This window comes from Pseudorasbora parva, chromosome 5 (assembly GCF_024679245.1).
Source record: "Pseudorasbora parva isolate DD20220531a chromosome 5, ASM2467924v1, whole genome shotgun sequence".
Taxonomy (NCBI): Eukaryota; Metazoa; Chordata; class Actinopteri; order Cypriniformes; family Gobionidae; genus Pseudorasbora; species Pseudorasbora parva.
In genome coordinates, this window is record NC_090176.1 from 783,914 (window position 1) to 807,053 (window position 23,140).

Here is a 23,140-nt window from a genome sequence, read left to right on the forward strand (position 1 = left end):
TCGAGAACACACTCGAGATCACACTCGAGAACACACTCGAGATCACACTCGAGAACACACTCGAGAACACACTCGAGAACACACTCGAGATCACACTCGAGAACACACTCGAGAACACACTCGAGAACACACTCGAGAACACACTCGAGATCACACTCGAGAACACACTCGAGAACACACTCGAGAACACACTCGAGATCACACTCGAGAACACACTCGAGAACACACTCGAGATCACACTCGAGAACACACTCGAGAACACACTCGAGAACACACTCGAGATCACACTCGAGAACACACTCGAGAACACACTCGAGATCACACTCGAGAACACACTCGAGAACACACTCGAGAACACACTCGAGAACACACTCGAGATCACACTCGAGAACACACTCGAGAACACACTCGAGAACACACTCGAGATCACACTCGAGAACACACTCGAGAACACACTCGAGATCACACTCGAGAACACACTCGAGAACACACTCGAGAACACACTCGAGAACACACTCGAGATCACACTCGAGAACACACTCGAGAACACACTCGAGATCACACTCGAGAACACACTCGAGAACACACTCGAGAACACACTCGAGAACACACTCGAGATCACACTCGAGAACACACTCGAGAACACACTCGAGAACACACTCGAGATCACACTCGAGAACACACTCGAGAACACACTCGAGAACACACTCGAGAACACACTCGAGATCACACTCGAGAACACACTCGAGAACACACTCGAGAACACACTCGAGATCACACTCGAGAACACACTCGAGAACACACTCGAGAACACTCGAGAACACACTCGAGATCACACTCGAGAACACACTCGAGAACACACTCGAGAACACACTCGAGAACACACTCGAGAACACACTCGAGAACACACTCGAGATCACACTCGAGAACACACTCGAGAACACACTCGAGAACACACTCGAGATCACACTCGAGAACACACTCGAGATCACACTCGAGAACACACTCGAGAACACACTCGAGATCACACTCGAGAACACACTCGAGAACACACTCGAGATCACACTCGAGATCACACTCGAGAACACACTCGAGAACACACTCGAGATCACACTCGAGAACACACTCGAGAACACACTCGAGATCACACTCGAGAACACACTCGAGAACACACTCGAGAACACACTCGAGAACACACTCGAGATCACACTCGAGAACACACTCGAGAACACACTCGAGATCACACTCGAGAACACACTCGAGAACACACTCGAGATCACACTCGAGAACACACTCGAGAACACACTCGAGAACACACTCGAGAACACACTCGAGATCACACTCGAGAACACACTCGAGAACACACTCGAGATCACACTCGAGAACACACTCGAGAACACACTCGAGAACACACTCGAGATCACACTCGAGAACACACTCGAGAACACACTCGAGAACACACTCTAGAACACACTCGAGAACACACTCGAGAACACACTCGAGATCACACTCGAGAACACACTCGAGAACACACTCGAGATCACACTCGAGAACACACTCGAGAACACACTCGAGAACACACTCGAGATCACACTCGAGAACACACTCGAGAACACACTCGAGAACACACTCGAGAACACACTCGAGATCACACTCGAGAACACACTCGAGAACACACTCGAGAACACACTCGAGAACACACTCGAGATCACACTCGAGAACACACTCGAGAACACACTCGAGATCACACTCGAGATCACACTCGAGAACACACTCGAGATCACACTCGAGAACACACTCGAGAACACACTCGAGAACACACTCGAGAACACACTCGAGAACACACTCGAGATCACACTCGAGAACACACTCGAGAACACACTCGAGATCACACTCGAGAACACACTCGAGAACACACTCGAGATCACACTCGAGAACACACTCGAGAACACACTCGAGAACACACTCGAGAACACACTCGAGATCACACTCGAGAACACACTCGAGATCACACTCGAGAACACACTCGAGATCACACTCGAGATCACACTCGAGAACACACTCGAGAACACACTCGAGAACACACTCGAGAACACACTCGAGATCACACTCGAGAACACACTCGAGATCACACTCGAGAACACACTCGAGAACACACTCGAGAACACACTCGAGATCACACTCGAGAACACACTCGAGAACACACTCGAGAACACACTCGAGAACACACTCGAGATCACACTCGAGAACACACTCGAGAACACACTCGAGAACACACTCGAGATCACACTCGAGAACACACTCGAGAACACACTCGAGATCACACTCGAGAACACACTCGAGAACACACTCGAGAACACACTCGAGATCACACTCGAGAACACACTCGAGAACACACTCGAGATCACACTCGAGAACACACTCGAGAACACACTCGAGAACACACTCGAGAACACACTCGAGATCACACTCGAGAACACACTCGAGAACACACTCGAGAACACACTCGAGATCACACTCGAGAACACACTCGAGAACACACTCGAGATCACACTCGAGAACACACTCGAGAACACACTCGAGAACACACTCGAGAACACACTCGAGATCACACTCGAGAACACACTCGAGAACACACTCGAGATCACACTCGAGAACACACTCGAGAACACACTCGAGAACACACTCGAGAACACACTCGAGATCACACTCGAGATCACACTCGAGAACACACTCGAGATCACACTCGAGAACACACTCGAGAACACACTCGAGAACACACTCGAGATCACACTCGAGAACACACTCGAGAACACACTCGAGAACACACTCGAGAACACACTCGAGATCACACTCGAGAACACACTCGAGGCTGTGATGTTACTGTGCCGATTCTCACAGTCTGACATCTATCACTTACATATGATGGAAACATATCTATTACAGAAGATGACAAATGAAAAGAATGAAGTTTGTTTAACAGAATTTGATGATTGACTGTATCGAAAGCTTTCTGAAAATCTATGTATATAACTCAAGTATTGTATATATATAATAATAGACCTGCAGACATCTGTAATGCCAGATATTTGATGTTAATCTGCAGCAGCGTTTCACAGCTCGCTGTGGCAGCCGCCATCTTGGTCTATTTATTGAACGCTCTGTCCACTGCACTCACTTGTCACCATTTAGGCAAATGGTGAAATGAATCAAAATCAGCTCACTGGCACAAATACTCTTAAACAAACAAAAACACAGACCAACAAGAACATCAAAATAAACAGAAAAAAACACCGCTTGTTAGCTAACACGCAGCCCGTCATCCGCGGCAGCCATAGCTCACTTCACACAGATCGCTCACAACCCGCGGAAAGTTCAGACGGCGGATGACATCAGCGGGGGTAGCGCGCCAACACATCGCTGGGCCTCTGGGCCGTTCTATCACTACACATCAAAATCTGATTGGCTGATGACCCACGTCAGTCAAAGCTATGGTCCAATGGGAAAAAGCAGCTTCAATGGGAGGCAAGCTAATCTTCTAGTGCTGGTCCTTGGAGCTGTGATGCGTTTCGATGATGACATATGGGAAATACAGCTCAGCCTCACAAAAAATAAATACACTCTTTCTGGAAATATAATCGTAACATTATATATATATATATTAGATTTTGGCAGGGCCAGCAGAGAAGACACCTGATGGCCCTGCCAGCCCACCACTGGGTATAATATATCTGTCAGATCGATTACACATGTGTAATGTGAAGAAAAAACAACTTCCACACAAAATATTAAAATGAATCTGTAAATGAGTCTTTGGGGCACAGTGTGTGTGGTGATCTCATGTGTGTGTGTTAGTGAACGAGTGTAATCTCTGACAGGACGATGACCTGAGGAGTCAGAGAAGATCAGTGACCTGAAGACTGAACACAGCATCCTCATGGCCAGCAGAGAGAGCAGAGGTGAAAGATTGAACTCTAGTCATAGCTGACTCAACATCAGCCGTCTCTATTAAACAACAGCGGGATCGTTTAAATGAAACGTGTGGATGATGTATGGAGGGTAGTTTGCCGCTGGTGAGATATCAGCAGCCTCTTTGTTTCTGATGTATCATAGACTCTTATTAATTATAAAACAGTGTTTTTCTAAATGGCATTGATCACACTGAAGGCTGAGGTTTGATATAAAGCTGATAAAACAAAGACAGTACAGCAGAGATGGTGTAATAACTTCAATCATCATGTGAAGCTCATCTTCAGGTCTCCATCTCTGATCTGTGCTTTACCGCGGTAACATCTCCTAGAGAAATCTGATCTTGGTTTACTTGTGTTCATTTATGTTTTGTGAAAGAAAAGTTAATTTAGTTAAGTTATTGTGTGGTATCTTAAATGTCAGTATTAAATGCGATTGTGTCTGCAGGTGTTGCTCACGGTTCTTCTCTCAGGAGAGATTGGAGCAAAGAGAGACCACCTGACCGTAAGTGCTGATTAACCCTGATGAGTGTGATTATTATGGGCTGTCCCTCCGAAATAAAACTGTCAAATTCAGATCTTGAAAGCAGCTCCTGATAATGTTTCAGTTTCTATTTAAAAGTTCAACATACAAATATACAAAACTCAAACTATACAGTTGTTCATAAACAAGGTCAAAGGTCAATCTTCAGTGTTCCACAGGAAATGTAGATGATTAAACTAACACAGTTCTCCAGAGCAATGAAGCTGAAAGATTCGCTGTCATTTTATAATCTCACACATACACAGAAAAAACAACATTAGTTTATTAGGGTGAATCAATATGCTAATCTGATGGAATAATATAGGCATATACACATTGTTCATTTGTGACCCTTCACGGAAACCAGCGACACAAGTCGGCAGCTCTACTTGTATAGCAAAAGGAGAAAGAAGCATTTTATCAGCGGATTTTCGCTTTTTTGCAGAATCTGTTTGTTAAAATCTTGAACAAGCCTCTCTGTGTTTGAGATGGCAGTATTGGTATATTTAAAAGCATTCATTTTGAGGTTAAAATGGCTTGTTTTTCTAAGATGCTGGCTTGCAGTAGGGGCCTCTGTCTGTGTGTATTTGCATACTGGATAAGCCGGCTTGCAGTGGCGGAGGAAGGACTGAATCGCAGTACTGAAGTAAAAGTACAAGTAACCAGAAATATATTTACTTTAGTAAAAGCAGAAGTACAACCCTACTTAAGTAAAAAGTAAAAAGTACCTGATTTTAAATGTACTTTAAGTGATAAAAGTAAAAGTACTTGCATAAAAATGTATTCTCTTAATGTCTAATTCTAATAATTAAAAAGAAGAAAACAGTATGAGCGGTGGCGTTTTAATTGAGTTAGTTTTGGGTTAGTGTAATTGTTCTGACCATCTGTTGTCTAGTTCACATTCTGACTTACAGTTCTGCTTATCTGCAAAGTTAAAGGTCAACATTCTCATCAGCTTTGGTGTATTTAAATCTTCATATTTATGATATTTTTACCTTTTATAAAGGACATTTTCCCCTAATCTTATTAAATATAGGCTTTGCTTCAGCTGTCCCTTTATATTCTTAAATATGATTAATGAATTAAATTAGAATAAGATACAATAGGGTTGTTACCAATCAAATTAAATAATTAACACTGAAAAATTACAACTGCTCTAAATAATGCTATGAGATTATTTTAACTAAAGTTAACTAATCCACCAGTAGATGGCGGCAGGTGAATCCTTATGAGAGAGTCACTGAGTCGATTCGTTCAAACGGCGGATTCGTTCATAAATGAGGCGGTCGTTAATGAACAGGGCATTGAATCTTTGATTCAGTAACACGCTGTTGCTGTGCAATACGTTATGGTTCGGATGTGGAAATATTTTCGCTGCTGAAATAGAACAAAAGCAATAAAGCAATCAATAAAATGTAAGTGACTTGATGTTAATGAATTGTTTATGAAACTGTCAAATGAAATCAGTGTCACGTTTTCTGTCGTGATGGTATTCAGGAAAACTACACTCATCGGTCGTGTCATGTGGTGTTTTTTTAACTGTTATAAAATATAAAAACTAAACATTTTGAATGTTTAATGCAGTATGTTACTGAGTTTCTTTGTGTGAGCGGGGCTGATTTGTTTCCATTTCTCCTCGAGAGGCTGCGCGAGCCTCAACAGCGCCACCGTCAGTTCATTAGCTATAACGTACATTATATATTATTATCCGGGCAAGCCTTAATCTCCAGCCCTGAAACTGATCAGACAATGTAACGAAACGTTGTAGAAATGTAGTGGAGTAGAAAGTATAATAATTGCTGCAAAATGTAACGAAGTAAAAGTAAAAAGTATGCACTATTGATTTTACTTAAGTAAAGTACAGATACGTGAAAAATGTACTTAAGTAAAGTAACGAAGTATTTGTACTTCATTACATTCCACCATCAGATTCTCATCATCAGACTGGCGTCAGACGAGTTGGACCGTAAGATATCAAGGGCTATCAATAGTAACATTTGATGGGGATAAAGGCAGAGAAATGGGTAAAGTCCGTAACTTTCACTACACGAGAAGAAAAGAGAACTCTCTGCATGGGAGACAGTGCTGTAGCCAGAAGCTTTCTCCAGACATTAATTAGAACATACGGATGGATTCTTTAGCTGCGGAAAAAGAGTGGCAGGACATGCGAATTATTGGACATTATTGGCCTGAATCCACTTCAGTTAATTTGGACTGCTGTCTTAGTAGTCAGGGCCCGTATTTATCAAGCTTCTCAAAGTGCTATTTTAGTCTTAAGTGCTGAGAATTCATGACATTTACTCCTACTTTCAAACTTAAGTATAAAAGCAAGTTATCAAATGTCTTAAAGCTAAGAATCCCTCTTCCTCTCCCAGTTATTTAAGAGCTCGAGAGGTCTCTCAGTGGTCAGGAGTGTCCAGTAGGGGCAGTGATGGCGCTGAGGAGACAGAGACGTGCGCAAATCTCTCAATAGAGGGAGAATGTGTTCGAAATGTGTGACGACAAATAGTTCATCAAACAGTATCGTTTGGACAGAGCAGACATCATCTTTTTCAGCGCTGGTTAATGTTGGGTTTTATAATAATAATAATAAAAAACATTTGAGTAATTCAGCAGCAGTAGCGATCGCCTCTTCCTCCTGCCATGTCGGTTTTCTTTTGGAATCCATGGTGGCTGATTATATATAAACAATCTCGGCTATATATAGGCAGGTCATTTAACAGCACACCAGTTTAAAAAAAATAATTACATGGATGAAAACATTTTTATCTTTCATTTAAAATGTGTATATTATAATGTATTCTCTTAAACTCTTTATTGTCAAATGTGTGTTGGATGTAAACTCCTCTTAGGAATTTCACCATTCAGTGTGAATTTATCTGATGATATTCTTAAATAAGGACATCTCTTCAGTGATTGGTTCATGCCTATGACATCATCCGAAATCCCGTTTGTGGCACAGCAAAGTGTCGTAAATCCACTCTAAGACTAGCTCTTCAGATTTAGTCCTACACGTCACTTAAAGTATGATTGGGACGCTTGATAACTAACTTTTAAGCGCAGCTTTGAGCCAAGAATTTTTTTACTCTTAAGTCAATTCTTAGCAGTTTTCTCTGAGTAATTCTAAGATATTTGATAAATACGGGCCCAGGTTTCCATTACAGATTTGCACAAAACCTTTGTGATATTTAGGCTGCTTAATGGCGATAAAAAACTATTGCGAAATGACGGCGTTTCCATTAACCGCTGTTATGCGTCCAAAACATTTTTCCCTCTGATAGGTCATTCCTAGAAGTCTGCAGCGTATGTTGGTAAGTGTGTGTTATCCCAGCACCGCAACAGCCTTATTATCCACACATTCATTCACATGATAAGAAGGAATTGTTTGAATTTGCATGGTGGTAACTCAAAGGTTTTCTTTCTTTTTCATTATTTTGGCTTTGAATTTCGTTTGTTAGAAATATGAACTGAATATTTAGAAATTATTTTAAAATGAAAAACTTTGTGTTTAATAAACAACATTTTTTAAATGAAGAGAGTTTGGAGTGAGTGCATTCAAAATAATCTGCTCTCTGAATCAACGACCTTTGTAAGTATACACTAATAAAAGTCGACAGTTTATAGTTTATAATGATGTCTTGCACATATCTGTATGACTAAAAATGTCTATTGTATAGTGAGCTATATCCGATGCCATTAAGGACAGTGTCCATCAGAATGCGTCGGCCATGGGTTATTTTGCCTTTTTCCAAAAACCTACTTTTGCGAACTAGTCCTAGGTTTTTGGCCCGACCGGAACCAAACCAGCGCAGCGAGATTCTCTGGAGTCTGAATGTCAATTATTATCAAAAAAAAGTGTAGATTTGGGATCATGGTCCCCAAGGGCCGCCGAAACGTTCCAGGTGGGAGGAGCCGCCACGTGATCCCAAAGAAGCGCCCATTAGTGGTGTTTTAACTCTTACAAAGGTGAAAAAGGCTCTATATTATTTTATGCAAAAGGACCTTTAAATGGCTGAAAAATGGTCTGCTCTGCGCAAAACTTCACCAAATTAGCTGAGCACGTGCATCATATTGCTCTAAAGAAGCATGCAAACTTTTACAGAGATCGGGCCATCAGTATTACAGTTTAAAATGTAAAAAAAAAAACACCACATTTCCATGATAAATGAGCTGAAAATGTGAAAATCGAACGCTCCCCCCCGAACAAAGTGCATGTCAGAGCCCCCGATAAAGTTTTTGTAACCAGCAGCCCAAAAATCAAGCTCTGAGACCCCATAGTTTTTTTTTTTACAGGCTTTTTTAGACCCTTTTATGCCCTTTTTATTAGGGGTTCAAGCTGTAACCCTATTGTTTTTGTTTATTTTCCCATGATGCATCATTCTCCATCTAAAACTGATTGGGCAGACCAAACCGTAACTCGTAGAGACTTGAAACTTTCAGGGCTGGTGGTACTCACAACGACTACCTACTTCACCGAGGCACGCCCCGATCGGCCTGACGGGGGCGCTACAGCGAGCAAAAGTATGAAACGCTCATAACTTCTAAACCGTTGGGCGTAGCCTCAAGTGTCTTATATCACTGGAATCCTTGGCTCAAGCCGACAAAACACACACCTCAGATTTGCTCGCCCTTAAGGCGAAAATTTTGAGATATTTTGTTTTTTTTGAAAAACCTACTTTTGCAAACAACTCCCATGTTTTTTCCCTGATAAGAACCAAACCACTGCAGAAATGTTCTTTGGAGAGAGACTATAAATAATTACGAAAGCAATTAGAAATTTCGATGCATGGTCCCTAAGGAGAACCAAAATGTGAATGGCTCCAGGGCCACTTATAGTAAAATGACTATAACTTTTGAACGGAATTAGATATTTTCACTAAACTCGGTTCACATATTTATGAGCTCAAATATAGGTCACATGAAAAAAAAAGTGATGCTTGGCCACTTGGTGGCGCTGTAACAGAAAAAAAAAATCATGAAAATGGCTATATCTGCATCCAACCATTTGTCATATTAATAATTGCCATGCATTATCTTTGCTCAGGGTGCAGTTTTGCTCAGGATGGTGTATGAGAACATTGGCATATATCAAAAAACTTCAGATAATCGCATCACCGGCACAATGCCCTTAAGGAGCCCGAGTAGTTTCAAGCCAGTGTTTTTCACAGGAGTCACCTCCTTTGACTCTTGAATCTTTGCTGACTACAACAATACCAAATATGCCTTATAATTTGTGTAACAGTGTCATTTAGTGCTTACAAAACTTTTGCGATTATCTTCAAAACAGCTAGTCTGATCGAGACAAAATGACTACAGGAAGTTTGAAACCAGGTCGAAAGCTAAACAATAATGTTCAAATGTCAAAATTACGAAAGGAAGTGAAAACCAATACATTTTGCTCATTGGTCATTTTTATACTTTAACTAACACTGCCATTCCTGCTCCTGGAGGGCCACTGTCCTGCAGAGTTTAGCTCAAACCCCAATTCAACACACCTCTACCAGCTAATCAAGGTCTTAATATAAATACTAGAAACTTCCATACAGGTGTTGAGACAAGCTGGAGCTAAACTCTTCAGGACAGTTGCAGCCCTAGAACAAATTTGATATGTATAGACACACTCTGAGGACACCTACAAAAATGGTGGAGGTTGGGCAAGGCGTGTTTCTATAACTGCTAAAAAAAAAAAAAAACTTACAAATGTTTCATTTTTTTTTTTTACAAAAAATGTTTCCTTAGTATTGGCTGTAAAAGCTTTTCTTTTTTTTTTTTAGGTTTCTTTAGGTTATTTATTTGGATCCCCATTAACCAGTACATAATCAGTGGCTACTCTGAGGTCTTAAAGGTCTTAAAAATACACTACTACCTCAAATCTACTACAATAAAAAGTCAATGAAACATGCAAACCCAAAAATCATTCCAAGTGTCAAAATCAACAATTTACTACATATTGTGCCATTAAATGTTCCTTCAAAGATTTTAAAACTTTTTTTAAATATTACTTAAAATATGTCATATGTGGTAAATCATTCCATATCTCCATTAATATATACAGTGCCTTGCGAAAGCATCCGGCCCCCTTGAACTTTGCGACCTTTTGCCACATTTCAGGCTTCAAACATAATGATATGAAACTGTAATTTTTTTGTGAAGAATCAACAACCAGTGGGACACAATCAGAAAAGTGGAACGAGATTTATTGGATATTTCAAACTTTTTTAACAAATCAAAAACTGAAAAATTGGACGTGAAAAATTCGGATTTAAATAGGTCAGATGGCATGTGGTGCTGGACACATTTCAACTGCCTTCATTTGGACTTTGACTTGAACTTTGAAGCTGTCCTCAGCAGAAAGAAACTTTAGTTTACAAAACCTTGGATCCAGGCAAGAACTAATGATTACAGTGTTGTGAGATGTGTCACAGAAAGTGGTTTCACTCTTCCATCATTGTTCAAGCTCTTCTACAGCTGTGTTAAGGAACGCTTGTGCACCTTGTGTTTCAAAATATTGACTTGACAAATCCTTTTACCAATGGTGGCACAGAGGAAATTGTAGTGTATTTTTCACCACTCATGTACTCTGTGGCACAGTCAAAAGGCTGTGGAAAGTTCTTCAATTAGGCTCCACTGGTCTGGTTTTAAGTCTAAATATTGCTTGCCTGTTTAGGTCCAACAGCGTTGCAGTAACAGGCCACCGTTGCTCAAGCAGACAACTAATCATGTGATAAGTACTGCTCCATCTAGTACTAATATCTTGGATTAGTTTGTGTTCAGTTGTGCCTGTTTGTTGTTGTTTTTGCTTCAGTTTGGTGGATGCAAGATCACTTCTTTTAAAATGCTCAACAAGGCATCGTGAAGCTGCAACCGCTTTGGCAATGGTCTGGTGTTTAAGAGCAGAGGTGAGAACAAGCTGCAATGTATGACCAGTGCATCTGAGAGAGCCCCATCCATATTTCTCCTCCAGTAGTCGAGCAGCCGCCACAATGCTGGCCCCATTGTCATGCACAATAGCAGACATTTTATTAGGAAGAATTTCAAATTTGTCCAATATTTCTTCCAGCCAGCCTGCAATATTTTGTGCAGTATATCTCTCCTCTAACGGCATAGTAGAGAGGCAAATTGACTCCATTTGCCAGTCAATTCCACGGCTGAGATAATTGATTTCACTTGATCCACTGTGACATTGTATTTCCAACAACTTTGCAAAATGTGTTCTAGAGGGGATGGTGTAACCTGGATTGAATGACTTTATAATTTGTTGGAAACCTGCTCCTTCCACCATCGAGAGTGGTCTCATGTCTTTCACTAGCATGCTTAAAACATTCTCTGTCAATTGTGCACATTGCTGCAGGGTGAGTATCTTCTTGTTGCACACAAAGTCACTAAGATTGGTTTGTTTTTTTCCTAAAACACATCTGTCACAACGACAGAATAAGTACGATTTTAAAACCAAAACGAACATTTGAATTTTAATTATGAATAAATCAGCACCAATATTTCTAACACTGTCTGGCATTATATTAACCAACAAGGCCAGCTGTTGGCTATTTGCTACTTCTGCTGTACTGGCTGACTAAAACCTCCGGTGGCTCATTACTTGCGTGTTTTTGAAGCTTTGATTATGTTTACAGTGTGCAATATAACATGAGTTAATGTTTCCTGTGTAAAAAAACAGTATTTTTCACACAATTGCCTTATCTGTACAGCGCTGTTTCCTCTGTCCTACAAACGGCCTGATGATTTCAGATGTGCTGGACTTTAAAACTTTGGTTTATACAAGGACTTTTATTTTGATACTTATTTCTGAGTTTCCCTTAGTTTTCTTATGGCTTCCTGTTTAAAAGAGGAAGTAGGCCATATTTCTTGAGTGCTTGAGTTGTGCAAGGTGCTCCATGTGGTTGCAGACATCCAGCTTCACCATGCCTATCAGAGCCCTTTGAAATGCAATATCTTTTCACTGTCACTGGCCTCACTGTTTTAATTGTTCCAGCCGCTAAACACTTCCACAATAAACTCCACGAAGGTACATTTCATGATTAAACTTCATAAAACGCACCTTCGTGGAGTTTATTGTGGAAGTGTTTAGCGGCTGGATAGCTGGAACAATTAAAACAGTGAGGCCAGTGACATAACGAGTTCTGATTGGGCCAGCGCTTCCCGTGTTGTGATTGGACAGCAGCTTAGCGCACTTTGCCCGGAAAGGTCCCGCCTCTTACCATAACGGGGCGATGCAAGCGCTGAATGCGCTCTTCTCCACGCGGGAGAGCAGCGAGACCACGCCCCCTATTTTGCGTGTTCTTGTGGGCGGAGTCAACAAACGGTTCTAGTGCCGTCATCACAGCAGGAAGTGCAGCGCTGTAGTTCAAACCGGCCGCTCGCTGTAGGCTTTGAAAGGGTATTTCTGGTGCTGCTCTTTCCTGGTTCTCCTCCTATCTCTCTGACAGACTGTTCTACGTTTCTCTTCAGAATTTCCGCTCACCCACTGTCCCCCTGAAGCAAGGTGTCCCTCAGGGATCCGTTCTTGGGCCACTATTATTTATAATCTATATCACACCTCTTGGTGAGATCCTACGCCGTCATGGTTTTAAATATCATTTTTACGCTGACGACATTCAATTATACACTACCTGTACATCCACTTTATCATTCACAACCGACAAAATCTCTGCTTGTGTACATGAAATAAAACATTGGCTTCATTCAAATTTTCTAAAACTCAACATGGACAAAACTGAGATTATTTTCACTGGACCTTCATCACTCACTAATAAAATTCCCACCAACTTCACCTGTGAGACCGCTGGCACTCTTATCAAACCATCTACTACTGTTAAAAATCTTGGTGTAATTTTTGATTCCTCTTTATCTTTCCACTCTCACATTCATTCCGTCACCAAATTAGCATTCTTTCATCTGCGTCGTATCGCTCAGCTCTGTCCCTTTATCAGTATCTCTGATGCTGAAACACTCATCCATGCGTTTGTCACATCACGTCTTGATTACTGCAATGCACTTTTCATTGGCCTACCAGCTAGCTCCATTTCAAAATTACAATATATTCAGAACTCTGCTGCCAGACTACTCACACACACCAAACGTTCTGCTCATATTTCCCCAATTCTGCATGATCTTCACTGGCTTCCTGTGTCTTACCGTATTAAATTCAAAATTCTTCTTCTCACTTTTAAGTCTCTGCACGGCCTTGCTCCCCCTTACCTCTGTAACTTGCTTCTCCCCTTCAACCCTACTCGCTCTCTACGATCTGCTGATTCCAACTTTCTCGTTGTCCCTCGCCATCGCCTTGCTTCAATGGGGGCAGATCATTCAGTGTAATAGCACCCAAATTATGGAACTCTCTACCCCGACCACTCCGTTTTGTTGCCACTATGTCTGATTTCAAATCCATGCTCAAAACACACCTCTTTTCTGAATGTTATAGGTCTTAAAGATGATTTTTTTTTTTTTTTTTTTTTTCTCACTCTGATTTCTGTATTATTATACTTGCACTATCAATTGCCTACTGTTGTTCTGTCTACTCTGTCATTTGGCTTTATTGTTGTTTGTTTATTGTAAAGTGTCCTTGAGCTCTGGAAAGGCGCTATATAAATAAAACTTATTATTATTATTATTATTATTATTATTATTCTGTTAAATAAAATATCTCGCTTGGCATTGAACTTTGAGCTTTACAATTATACAGGTATTATTTATGCACTAACAGCAACATTACACACTAACTAAAGTTTGAAAGATGGAATCGTGAAGAACAGAACCTTTAATTGTAATCGTTAGAATCGTATCACTTGCTAAAAAAAACATTACCCCATGCAGCTTTACAGGGGGTGTGGCTTATCTAAATGAGATGTAAATGAGCCCTATTGTCACTCCCAGCAGGAGAGAACAGGTGAGAACTGCACAATCTTTAGAGGCCGTTTTCTCCAGTTTAAATTTTGTTAAATGCCTACATTCAAATGGCCAAAACCTCTCCAAATATTATCAGATTTCCATGTGTTGTACATCATTGGAAAGCTACACTTACAGAATCTGTGAATAACTCAAAATATCCCAGAACCGACTTGTGTCCCTACTTTCCGTGACTGGTCACATTTACATAAATGTATGACACAACAAATATCTCTGATATCTGGCTGAACTCACTCATCATTTCACTACAGGTGTGGGGTAAGTTGTGCCAAAGCTTATAAAAGTATTATAGCTATGCAAAATAAAAATTAGTTACACAACACTTTCACTTTGAATTGGTTTAAAAAAAAATTACTCATCAAAATAATGAAACCAGTGAAAAGTGGCACAACTTTCCCCATACCCTGTGGATCTTGTCATTTGAAAGAATGAGGACGCTTTTATTTCAGTATGTTTTTTTTAAATGCTATTTTAATCTTTTGGATTGTCAGTTTCTGGAGAAAACGAAGATGAACTGAGGATTGTGCTGCTGGGAAGAAGTGGATCTGGGAAGAGTGCGACAGGAAACACAATCTTTGGAAGAAACGTGTTTCCAACAGGAAGGTCTCCAGAATCAGTCACTTTCGAGTGTCTGAGAGAATCAGCTGAAGTCAATGGCCGACACATCACTGTGATCGACACTCCAGGAGTTTATAATACTGAGCTTAGTAATGAGGAGATCCAAAGAGAAATCAGCAACTGCATCCCCATGGTCCTGCCTGGACCGCATGTACTCATCATTGTGTTCAATTTAGGACGATTCAATGACGAAGAGCAACAATCAGTGAAGATCATCCAAGAGATGTTCGATGACAAGTCTTTAATGTACACCATGCTGCTCTTCACCAGAGGAGATTATCTAGAAGACAGAAATATTGAAGAGCATCTGGAAAATATACCTTCTTTGATGAAGCTGACTGAAGCATGTGGAAACAGATACCATGTGTTCAATAATAATGAGCCTGAAGACCGAACACAGGTGTGTGACCTACTGCAGAAGATAGACACCATGGTGAAGGCAAACAGAGGGGGTTTCTACTCATATGAGATGTTCTACAAACAGATGGACCGAGAAGGACTAGAACAACAGATGGAGATTCTGATCGACAGATTCAGAGAAAGAGGAGAAGAGATGAGGAAACTAGAAGAAGAGAAAGAGAGAATGAAGAAGATGATGGAGGAAGAAAGACAGAATTGGGACAAAGAAAGAAAGAGAAGAGAAGAAGAATATAGAACACAAATAAAAGAGAAAGAGAGAGGAATCCACGAGGAGATAAACAGAGAACAAGATGAATGGAAGAAACAGAAACTGGAGGAAAAGATGAGAGGAGATGAAAAGAAACTAAAACAAGAGCAACACAAACTCATCAAACGACATCAAACTGCAGTAACTGGACACACACACAGTGAGTAGAGATTATAATATTTGGGTTCCAGTTTTTTAGTTATTTTGAGATAATCTGTAATCTAGCATCATCCGCTCTTGCTGGTCTGAGAATATGAACTGATTATGAGTCTCAAAACATCTCGACACTCATGCTCTCACAGGCTGAAAACACTGATAAACCGCTCAAACTAAAGCCTAAATTATCCTTCCGCTTGTACACACATGCTAGGGTTTGTGTACAGTGTGAGTGACGTCAGTTTCATCATAAGAATAGTATACTCATATACACATACTTTGCTGTACAATTTTATTTCATTTTTTTCATATTCTGGCATAAATGTGTTTTGGGGTTTTGCGGGTGGTTCAAAACCACTCCAAAATGGAGCTTCCACATCTTCACGAACAGTATGGCATTGCTCAGTTTAAGCTTCTTTCTATCCTTGAGTGAAAGAACAACATTAAACTGACAGATGGAGTCACAGCTCTGTAGGTGCTTCGCCTGTGTCTTACAGCCCATTCACACAGCAGCAGGATACAGTTGTCAGTCCTGTATTTGAGTCCTTAACATGCTTAGGTTCAAACACCGTTCGGTTGTTTACAGTTGCATTCTATAGCTGAACTCACACCTGTACATTTACAGGACTCACTACCATATCCTCGGAAATTCTGCATTGTGTGAATAGAACCACACTGGAAAATTAGTTACCTGCCTCTCATACAGAGCTGCTCTCTTGTACACCATGGCTAAGCACCTCCTGCTATGGGCACAGGCCAACCTGTGCTCATTAAGAGCAGTGCATGTACCCAATAAATTGAACCAGGGAGCTGGCATGCTGTCCCGAGACGACATTCCCCCTAGGGATCGGTCTCTCCACTTTTACAACTTAAAACTGTACAAAGGGAGTTGAACCAGAGGCTCAGGGAAGCGAAGGAACATCATAGGGAGTCGATAGAGGTAAACCTCCAAAAAATGAACTCAAAACAATTATGGGACTCAATGAAAACCGTTACTAACATGAAACCCACAAGGAAATATTTACATGTTGGGGATGAACTGGCTAAAGCTAATGAATTGAACTATTTTTATGGGAGGTTTGACATTCATAATGTCTCAGCGGAATGTGACATGGTGCTTGATAGTGTTGCTATTGATGATGCTGATAGGCTTGAGATCAACAATAAATCCATCAATAAGGTTTTTAAGCAAATCAATGTAAATAAAGCAACAGGCCCGGATGGCATTTCTGCTTTTCTACTAAGAACATTTGCAGATGAACTGACGCCTGCATGGTGTCCTATCTTCCAGAGGTCCCTACACTCTCACACTGTACCCACACAATGGAAAAAGGCAATCATAACACCGGTCCCTAAGAAATCCCACCCACTGGAGAATAATGATTTCAGACCCATTGCTTTAACTTCTGTTGTAATGAAGTGTATGGAAAAGCTCATTGTGCGCAAATTACAGATGGATGTAGGCCCACAGTTAGATCCTTTCCAGTTCGCTTACAAACGACAGAGAGGCACTGATGATGCGATCAACAGTATAGTGCATCTAGTGACTAAACATCTTGAGAACCCTAGAGCCTACGCTAGATTACTGTTTGTGGACTTTACCTCAGCCTTTAATACATTGCAGCCCCATGTTCTCTTACAGACACTGCAGCGGTTGAGTGTCAACCCATTCATTATTAGGTGGTACCATTCATTTCTGACCAATCGTAGTCAGCATGTCAGGATAAATGGGACGTTGTCTGAACCTATGACCATCAGCACTGGCGCCCCTCAAGGATGTGTTAGTTCCCCAGTCCTGTTCACACTGTACACTAATGAATGTACATGCAGGACTGCTAACAACTACATGATTAAATTCTCTGATGACACAGCTATCCTGAGTTTAATATCAGACACAACGGATTTAATAGCATATAAACATGAGATCCAGAATTTTGTTCAGTGGTGTGACAAACACTCCCTTACAATCAATATTAAGAAAACAATGGAGATGGTGTTCGACCCCAAATCCATTGGTGACCATTCACTAATGGTCATCAATGATCAGAATATAGTCCAAGTTGACTCTTACAGATATTTGGGCATATTCATTGACAGTAAACTGACATGGAGTGTCCATATAGAAAGTATCTGTACTAGGGTCCAACAACGATTACATTTTCTTCGTAGGCTCAGGGTTTTTGGTGTTCAGCAGAAAGTGTTGTTTCTTTTTTACCATGCTGTAATTGAGAGCATTATGAGATATGGCATCGCAGCTTGGTTTGGCAACCTCAATGTACAGTTGAAAGCCCAGATTACACGGCTAACACTGAGAGCCATGAAAATCATGGGAGTTGAGCAGCATCACACACTTCAGGCCGTCTATGATGAAACAGTTATCAGACAGGCCCAAAAAATTATATCTGACCCCACTCATATCCTTCATCATGAGTACCAGCTACTTCCCTCGGGAAGACGCTTTAGAGTCCCTAAGTGCAGACTCAACCGCTTTAAGAACTCCTTTGTACCCCTGTCTATTATAGCCTTAAATAAGCATTAAGGTTACCTCTGAGATGTATTTTAAATTTTAGAACTGTAGTTTAAAGGGCAATGTGCAGTTGGTTGTTTGATTGTAGTTTGTATATGTATTGCAGATATTGTGTGCGTGTGTGTAAAGTGCGTGTGTACAAGTGACATTCATGCATTTATTTATTTACGTATTTATTATTATTTATTTATTTATTTATTTATTTTTATACAGCAGACAGTGTTTTTGTATGTGTCCAAGACAAATTTCCTTTGGGATAATAAAAGGTCAATCAAAGTCAATCAATCAAACCCCTAGACGGTTCAGCTAATCTGGAGTATCTTTGGGAAGGCAGAGGTCGACCTCTTTGCCTAAGAAGACAACTTTCAGTGCCCAACATTCTTTTCGAGAGAACAGGGACACACTGGCACACAAATTGCCCAGTCCTTCCTTTTATGCATTTCCTCCGGTTTCAATGCTCCCACAGGCCATCGAACAGATCAGGGAAAACAAGCGGGAGGTCCTCCTAATAGCTCCTCTTTGGCGGACCCAAACACGGTTTCCAGAGTTGATGCATCTGCTCTGAGCAGCTCCTTAGCCAATACCCCGTGGGAGGACCTGCTCACTCAAGGGGAACAGGACAGTCTCACACCCCCAGTCCCAACTTGTGGGCCCTCCATGTATGGCCCCTCAACGGGTACCAAGGGATCTCCCAGAAAGTGTCCTAAAAGCTATCACTGAGGCTACAGCTCCATCCACAAGGCACCTCTTCACCCTTAAATGGTCAGTGTTCACCAGCTGGTGCTCAGGTTGAAACCAAGACCCCTATTTATGTGAAGTTTCGCTGGTACTTTCTAATTTACAAGGGCTACAGAACCCCCTCCATGCTCAAAATATATGTGGCAGCCATAGCAGCCTTCCATGCTCTTGTGGCCAGCCAATTCTTAGGAAGAAATGACTTAGTCCTACACTTCCTCAAAGGGACCAGGAGGTTGAACCCACCTCGTCCCCCCTCTAAACCCCAATGGGACCTATCCACGGTCCTCAGGGGACCCCCATTCGAGCAGCTTTAGTCGGCTGACTTGAGGCCACTCGTTGAAACCGCACTCCTGCTTCTAACATCGGTTAAGCGAGTGGGCGATTTGAAAGCGCTCTCCGTGAACACTTTCTGCCTTGAGTTTGGGTTTAATGACTCCAAAGTCGTCCTCAGTTCAAGACATAGCTATGTAACTAAGATGTCTGCCCTTCCCTTGTTGGAAGAAGACAGAGAATTAGATGAGTCTGGGTTTAGTATACCAGAAGTACAGTAATTAGCTAACTGCATTGTGTCATGTGTAAAGTTTGGTGGAGGGGTAGGGTTGTTTTTCAATGGGATGGCATTTAAGCTCATGTGCATGTAAAGGCAGGCGTCAGACAACTTGGCAATATAGTGTAACAGGAGACACAGATTGGATGTTCTTATACACATATAAATAGAAAACAATGCATCTAAACATAAATGTCTGATTCCACTTGGTATTGATATAGATGTTGTTTGAAAAACACCATGTTTAAACCTGTCTTATATTTATATATAAAAATATTCCACCATGATTTTCAGGTGCTGAGGCTAAAGATGATCTGGAGCCGTTGAGGATTGTGCTGATCGGGAGGACAGGAAGTGGAAAGAGTGCAACAGGAAACAGTATTCTGGGAAGAGATGAGTTTGTGAGTCAGCTGAGCATGAGCTCAGTGACGACTGACTGTCAGAAGGGAGTTTCTGAAGCTGATGGTCGATCAGTGGCGGTTGTTGATACTCCAGGTCTCTTTGACATGACATTGCCAAATGATCAGGTGATAGAAAACCTAATGAAATGCATTTCAATGTCAGCACATGGACCTCATGTGTTCGTCATTGTGGTGAGTTTGGGAAGATTTCATAGAGATGAGATGGACACTGTGGATCTGATCAAGAGGATCTTTGGTCCAGAAACTGCTCAGTTCAGCATCGTTCTGTTCACTGGAGGAGACGGACTCGGGGATGAGTCTGTAGAAGATTATGTGAACAGAAGTAAGTCTGCTGAACTCGAGAAACTGATCAGAGATTGTGGAAACCGATTCCTGGCTTTCAATAACAGAGAAAAACGAGACAGAACTCAAGTGATTCGGCTGTTAAACATGATAGAAGAGCTGAAAGACACAAATGAGGGTCGATTCTTCACTAACAGCATATTTGAGGAGGCAGAGATGTCCATTAAAAAGAGAATGAAGGAAATAATGAACGAGAAAGAAGTTCAGGATCAACATGAGGCTTTAAATACCAAATATGAGATGGAAATGAAAAACATGATGAAGAGTCTCGAGGAAGAGAAACAAAGAGCTGATGAAGAGAGGATGAAAACACAGAAACAACTGAGAGAAAAAGAGGAAAAACTCAGAAAAGAGTTTGAAGAAAAAGAGAAAAGAGAACAAATGAAACAAGAGACTGAAAACCAGAAACGATTAGAAGAGGAAAAACAGAAAAGAGCTGAACATCAGAAAAAAATAGAGGATTTAAAGACAGAGATTGAAAATCAAAGATTACAGTATGAAAAACAGCAGAAAGAAAGAGAAGAAGAAGATAGAAAACGAGAAGAGAAATACAGACGAGATCTAGAAACGATGAGAAATGACCATGAGCATATTATAGCAGAGTTACAGATGAGATATGAAGAGGAAATAAAGAGGAGAGATTTGCAGAAGCAAAGGAGGAATGAAGAAGAAGAGGAGGAGAGACAGAGATGGAGAAGGAGAATAAAAGAGGCTGAAAATGACAGAAAAGAGATTCAAGAGGAACTCAAACAACAGCAGAGAGAGTGGGAGGATGAAAAGAAGCGACAGATGAGAGAACGAGAGGAAGAAGAAAGACAGAGAAAGGAGAAACATGAGAAAGAGCTGAGAGAAAAACAAGAAGAACTGGAGATAATGAGAAAGAGATTTGAAAGAGAAAGAGAAGAAGAAAGACAGAAGATAGAGGAAGAGAGACAGAAACAGAGAAGAGAAAGAGAAGAGAAAGAGAGAGAATATGAGGAAAAGAGACATGAAATGAAAAGCCATTATGAACGACTGGAACGAGAGAGAGAAGAGGAGTGGAAGAGAAGAAAACAAGAAGATGATGAGAGACGAGAGGAAGAGAGAAACAGATGGACGAAAATGATTGATGATGTGAAACGAGAACAAGAAGAGGAGATCAAGAGAAGAGAAGAAGAGGAGAAGGAGAGAAAAGAAAGAGAAGAAAAAGAGCGAGATGAAATGAAACAGAAGCATGAAGAGGAAATAAGAGTCATGAAGAAGAGTCATGAAGAAGAGGCCAGAAGACAAGCAGAACGGACAGATTTCAGAGAGAGAAAAGAGCAACAGCACGTTCAGCAGATCCAGCAGATGCTGGAGGAACGACAGGAACAACATAAACTACTGGAAGAACTGCACGAGCAGAAAGAAGAAGAGATAAAAGAGCTACGGCAAGAAATCGAAAGACTAAATAACAGATCCTACTGCGCCATTCTGTGATAAACATCAGTGTCAAATGACAGACAGTATTAATGCTTCTGGTTTAATGTATTTTAGTTATTAACCTGAATGACCAATGGGATGTTATTTGATTAGAACTGTTAGAACATTAGAACATTACAAAAACTCGTTGTACAGCTGACAATGACATTTCCATGTTGAATACTTCTAAAGCAGTATTTAATAAAATTATCAAATGTTTTTATCTATTCTGTTTTTTATTCCAGAGAAAATAATGTTTTTCCTGCAGATGTTCCCTCTAAACCTTACGGAAAAGATGTGTTTTAAACTTTCAGTCCACGTTTTATATGTAATTCTCAGAAATATATTAAAATTGCACTTAAGTATACTTGACTTACACTGACAGAAAATATATTTGGCCTATACTTGTACTCAATCTTTTGATCGAGATATACTCAAAAGTATAAATAAAGGGTTACTTCAATGATTAGCAAATGGCTTTGTATCAGTAGAAACCCTGGAGAATATTCAAATGATCGATTCCCCTCAATTATGGAGCTAAATCAGTATCAATAAAGATAAATACACACCCTACATTCACATATGCACACACAGGATTCATAAATACACACACAGGATACACAAATGCACAAAACATTCATAAATACACACAAAATTCAGAAATGCAAAGAAAATAAAAAAATGCGCTCAAGATCCAGAAATGCACAAGGCAAGATCCAGAAATGTACAAGGCAAGATCCAGAAATGCACAAGGCAAGATCCAGAAATGTACAAGGCAAGATCCAGAAATGCACAAGGCAAGATCCAGAAATGTACAAGGCAAGATCCAGAAATGCACAAGACAAGATTCAGAAATGTACAAGGCAAGATCCAGAAATGTACAAGGCAAGATCCAGAAATGCACAAGGCAAGATCCAGAAATGTACAAGGCAAGATCCAGAAATGTACAAGACAAGATTCAGAAATGTACAAGGCAAGATTCAGAAATGCACAAGGCAAGATCCAGAAATGCACAAGGCAAGATCCAGAAATGCACAAGGCAAGATCCAGAAATGCACAAGGCAAGATCCAGAAATGCACAAGGCAAGATCCAGAAATGCACAAGGCAAGATTCAGAAATGCACAAGGCAAGATTCAGAAATGCACAAGGCAAGATTCAGAAATGTACAAGGCAAGATCCAGAAATGTACAAGGCAAGATCCAGAAATGCACAAGGCAAGATTCAGAAATGCACAAGACAAGATCCAGAAATGCACAAGGCAAGATCC

The 23,140-nt window shown here is 40.8% G+C and overlaps 1 protein-coding gene across 1 annotated transcript; it reads left to right on the plus strand.

The window, feature by feature from the left end:
• Positions 1-3,875: 3,875 nt before the first annotated feature.
• On the plus strand, positions 3,876-21,986 carry LOC137075894 (GTPase IMAP family member 8-like). Its single transcript, XM_067444845.1, has 4 exons — positions 3,876-3,959; positions 4,417-4,473; positions 14,907-15,860; positions 19,963-21,986. Exons 1-4 carry the CDS (start codon positions 3,938-3,940, stop codon positions 21,888-21,890), a joined length of 2,961 nt encoding a protein of 986 aa, XP_067300946.1. The 5' UTR covers positions 3,876-3,937; the 3' UTR covers positions 21,891-21,986.
• The last annotated feature ends 1,154 nt before the right edge of the window (positions 21,987-23,140 follow it).

What these genes read in the sequence shown, in the direction of transcription:
- LOC137075894 (XM_067444845.1), top strand. Translation starts at nt 3,938, where the DNA reads ATGGCCAGCAGAGAGAGCAGAG. An exon ending in GGCCAGCAGAGAGAGCAGAG is followed by an intron (nt 3,960 to 4,416) that starts GTGAAAGATTGA and finishes TTGTGTCTGCAG; the next exon opens with GTGTTGCTCACGGTTCTTCT. An exon ending in AGTAACTGGACACACACACA is followed by an intron (nt 15,861 to 19,962) that starts GTGAGTAGAGAT and finishes CATGATTTTCAG; the next exon opens with GTGCTGAGGCTAAAGATGAT.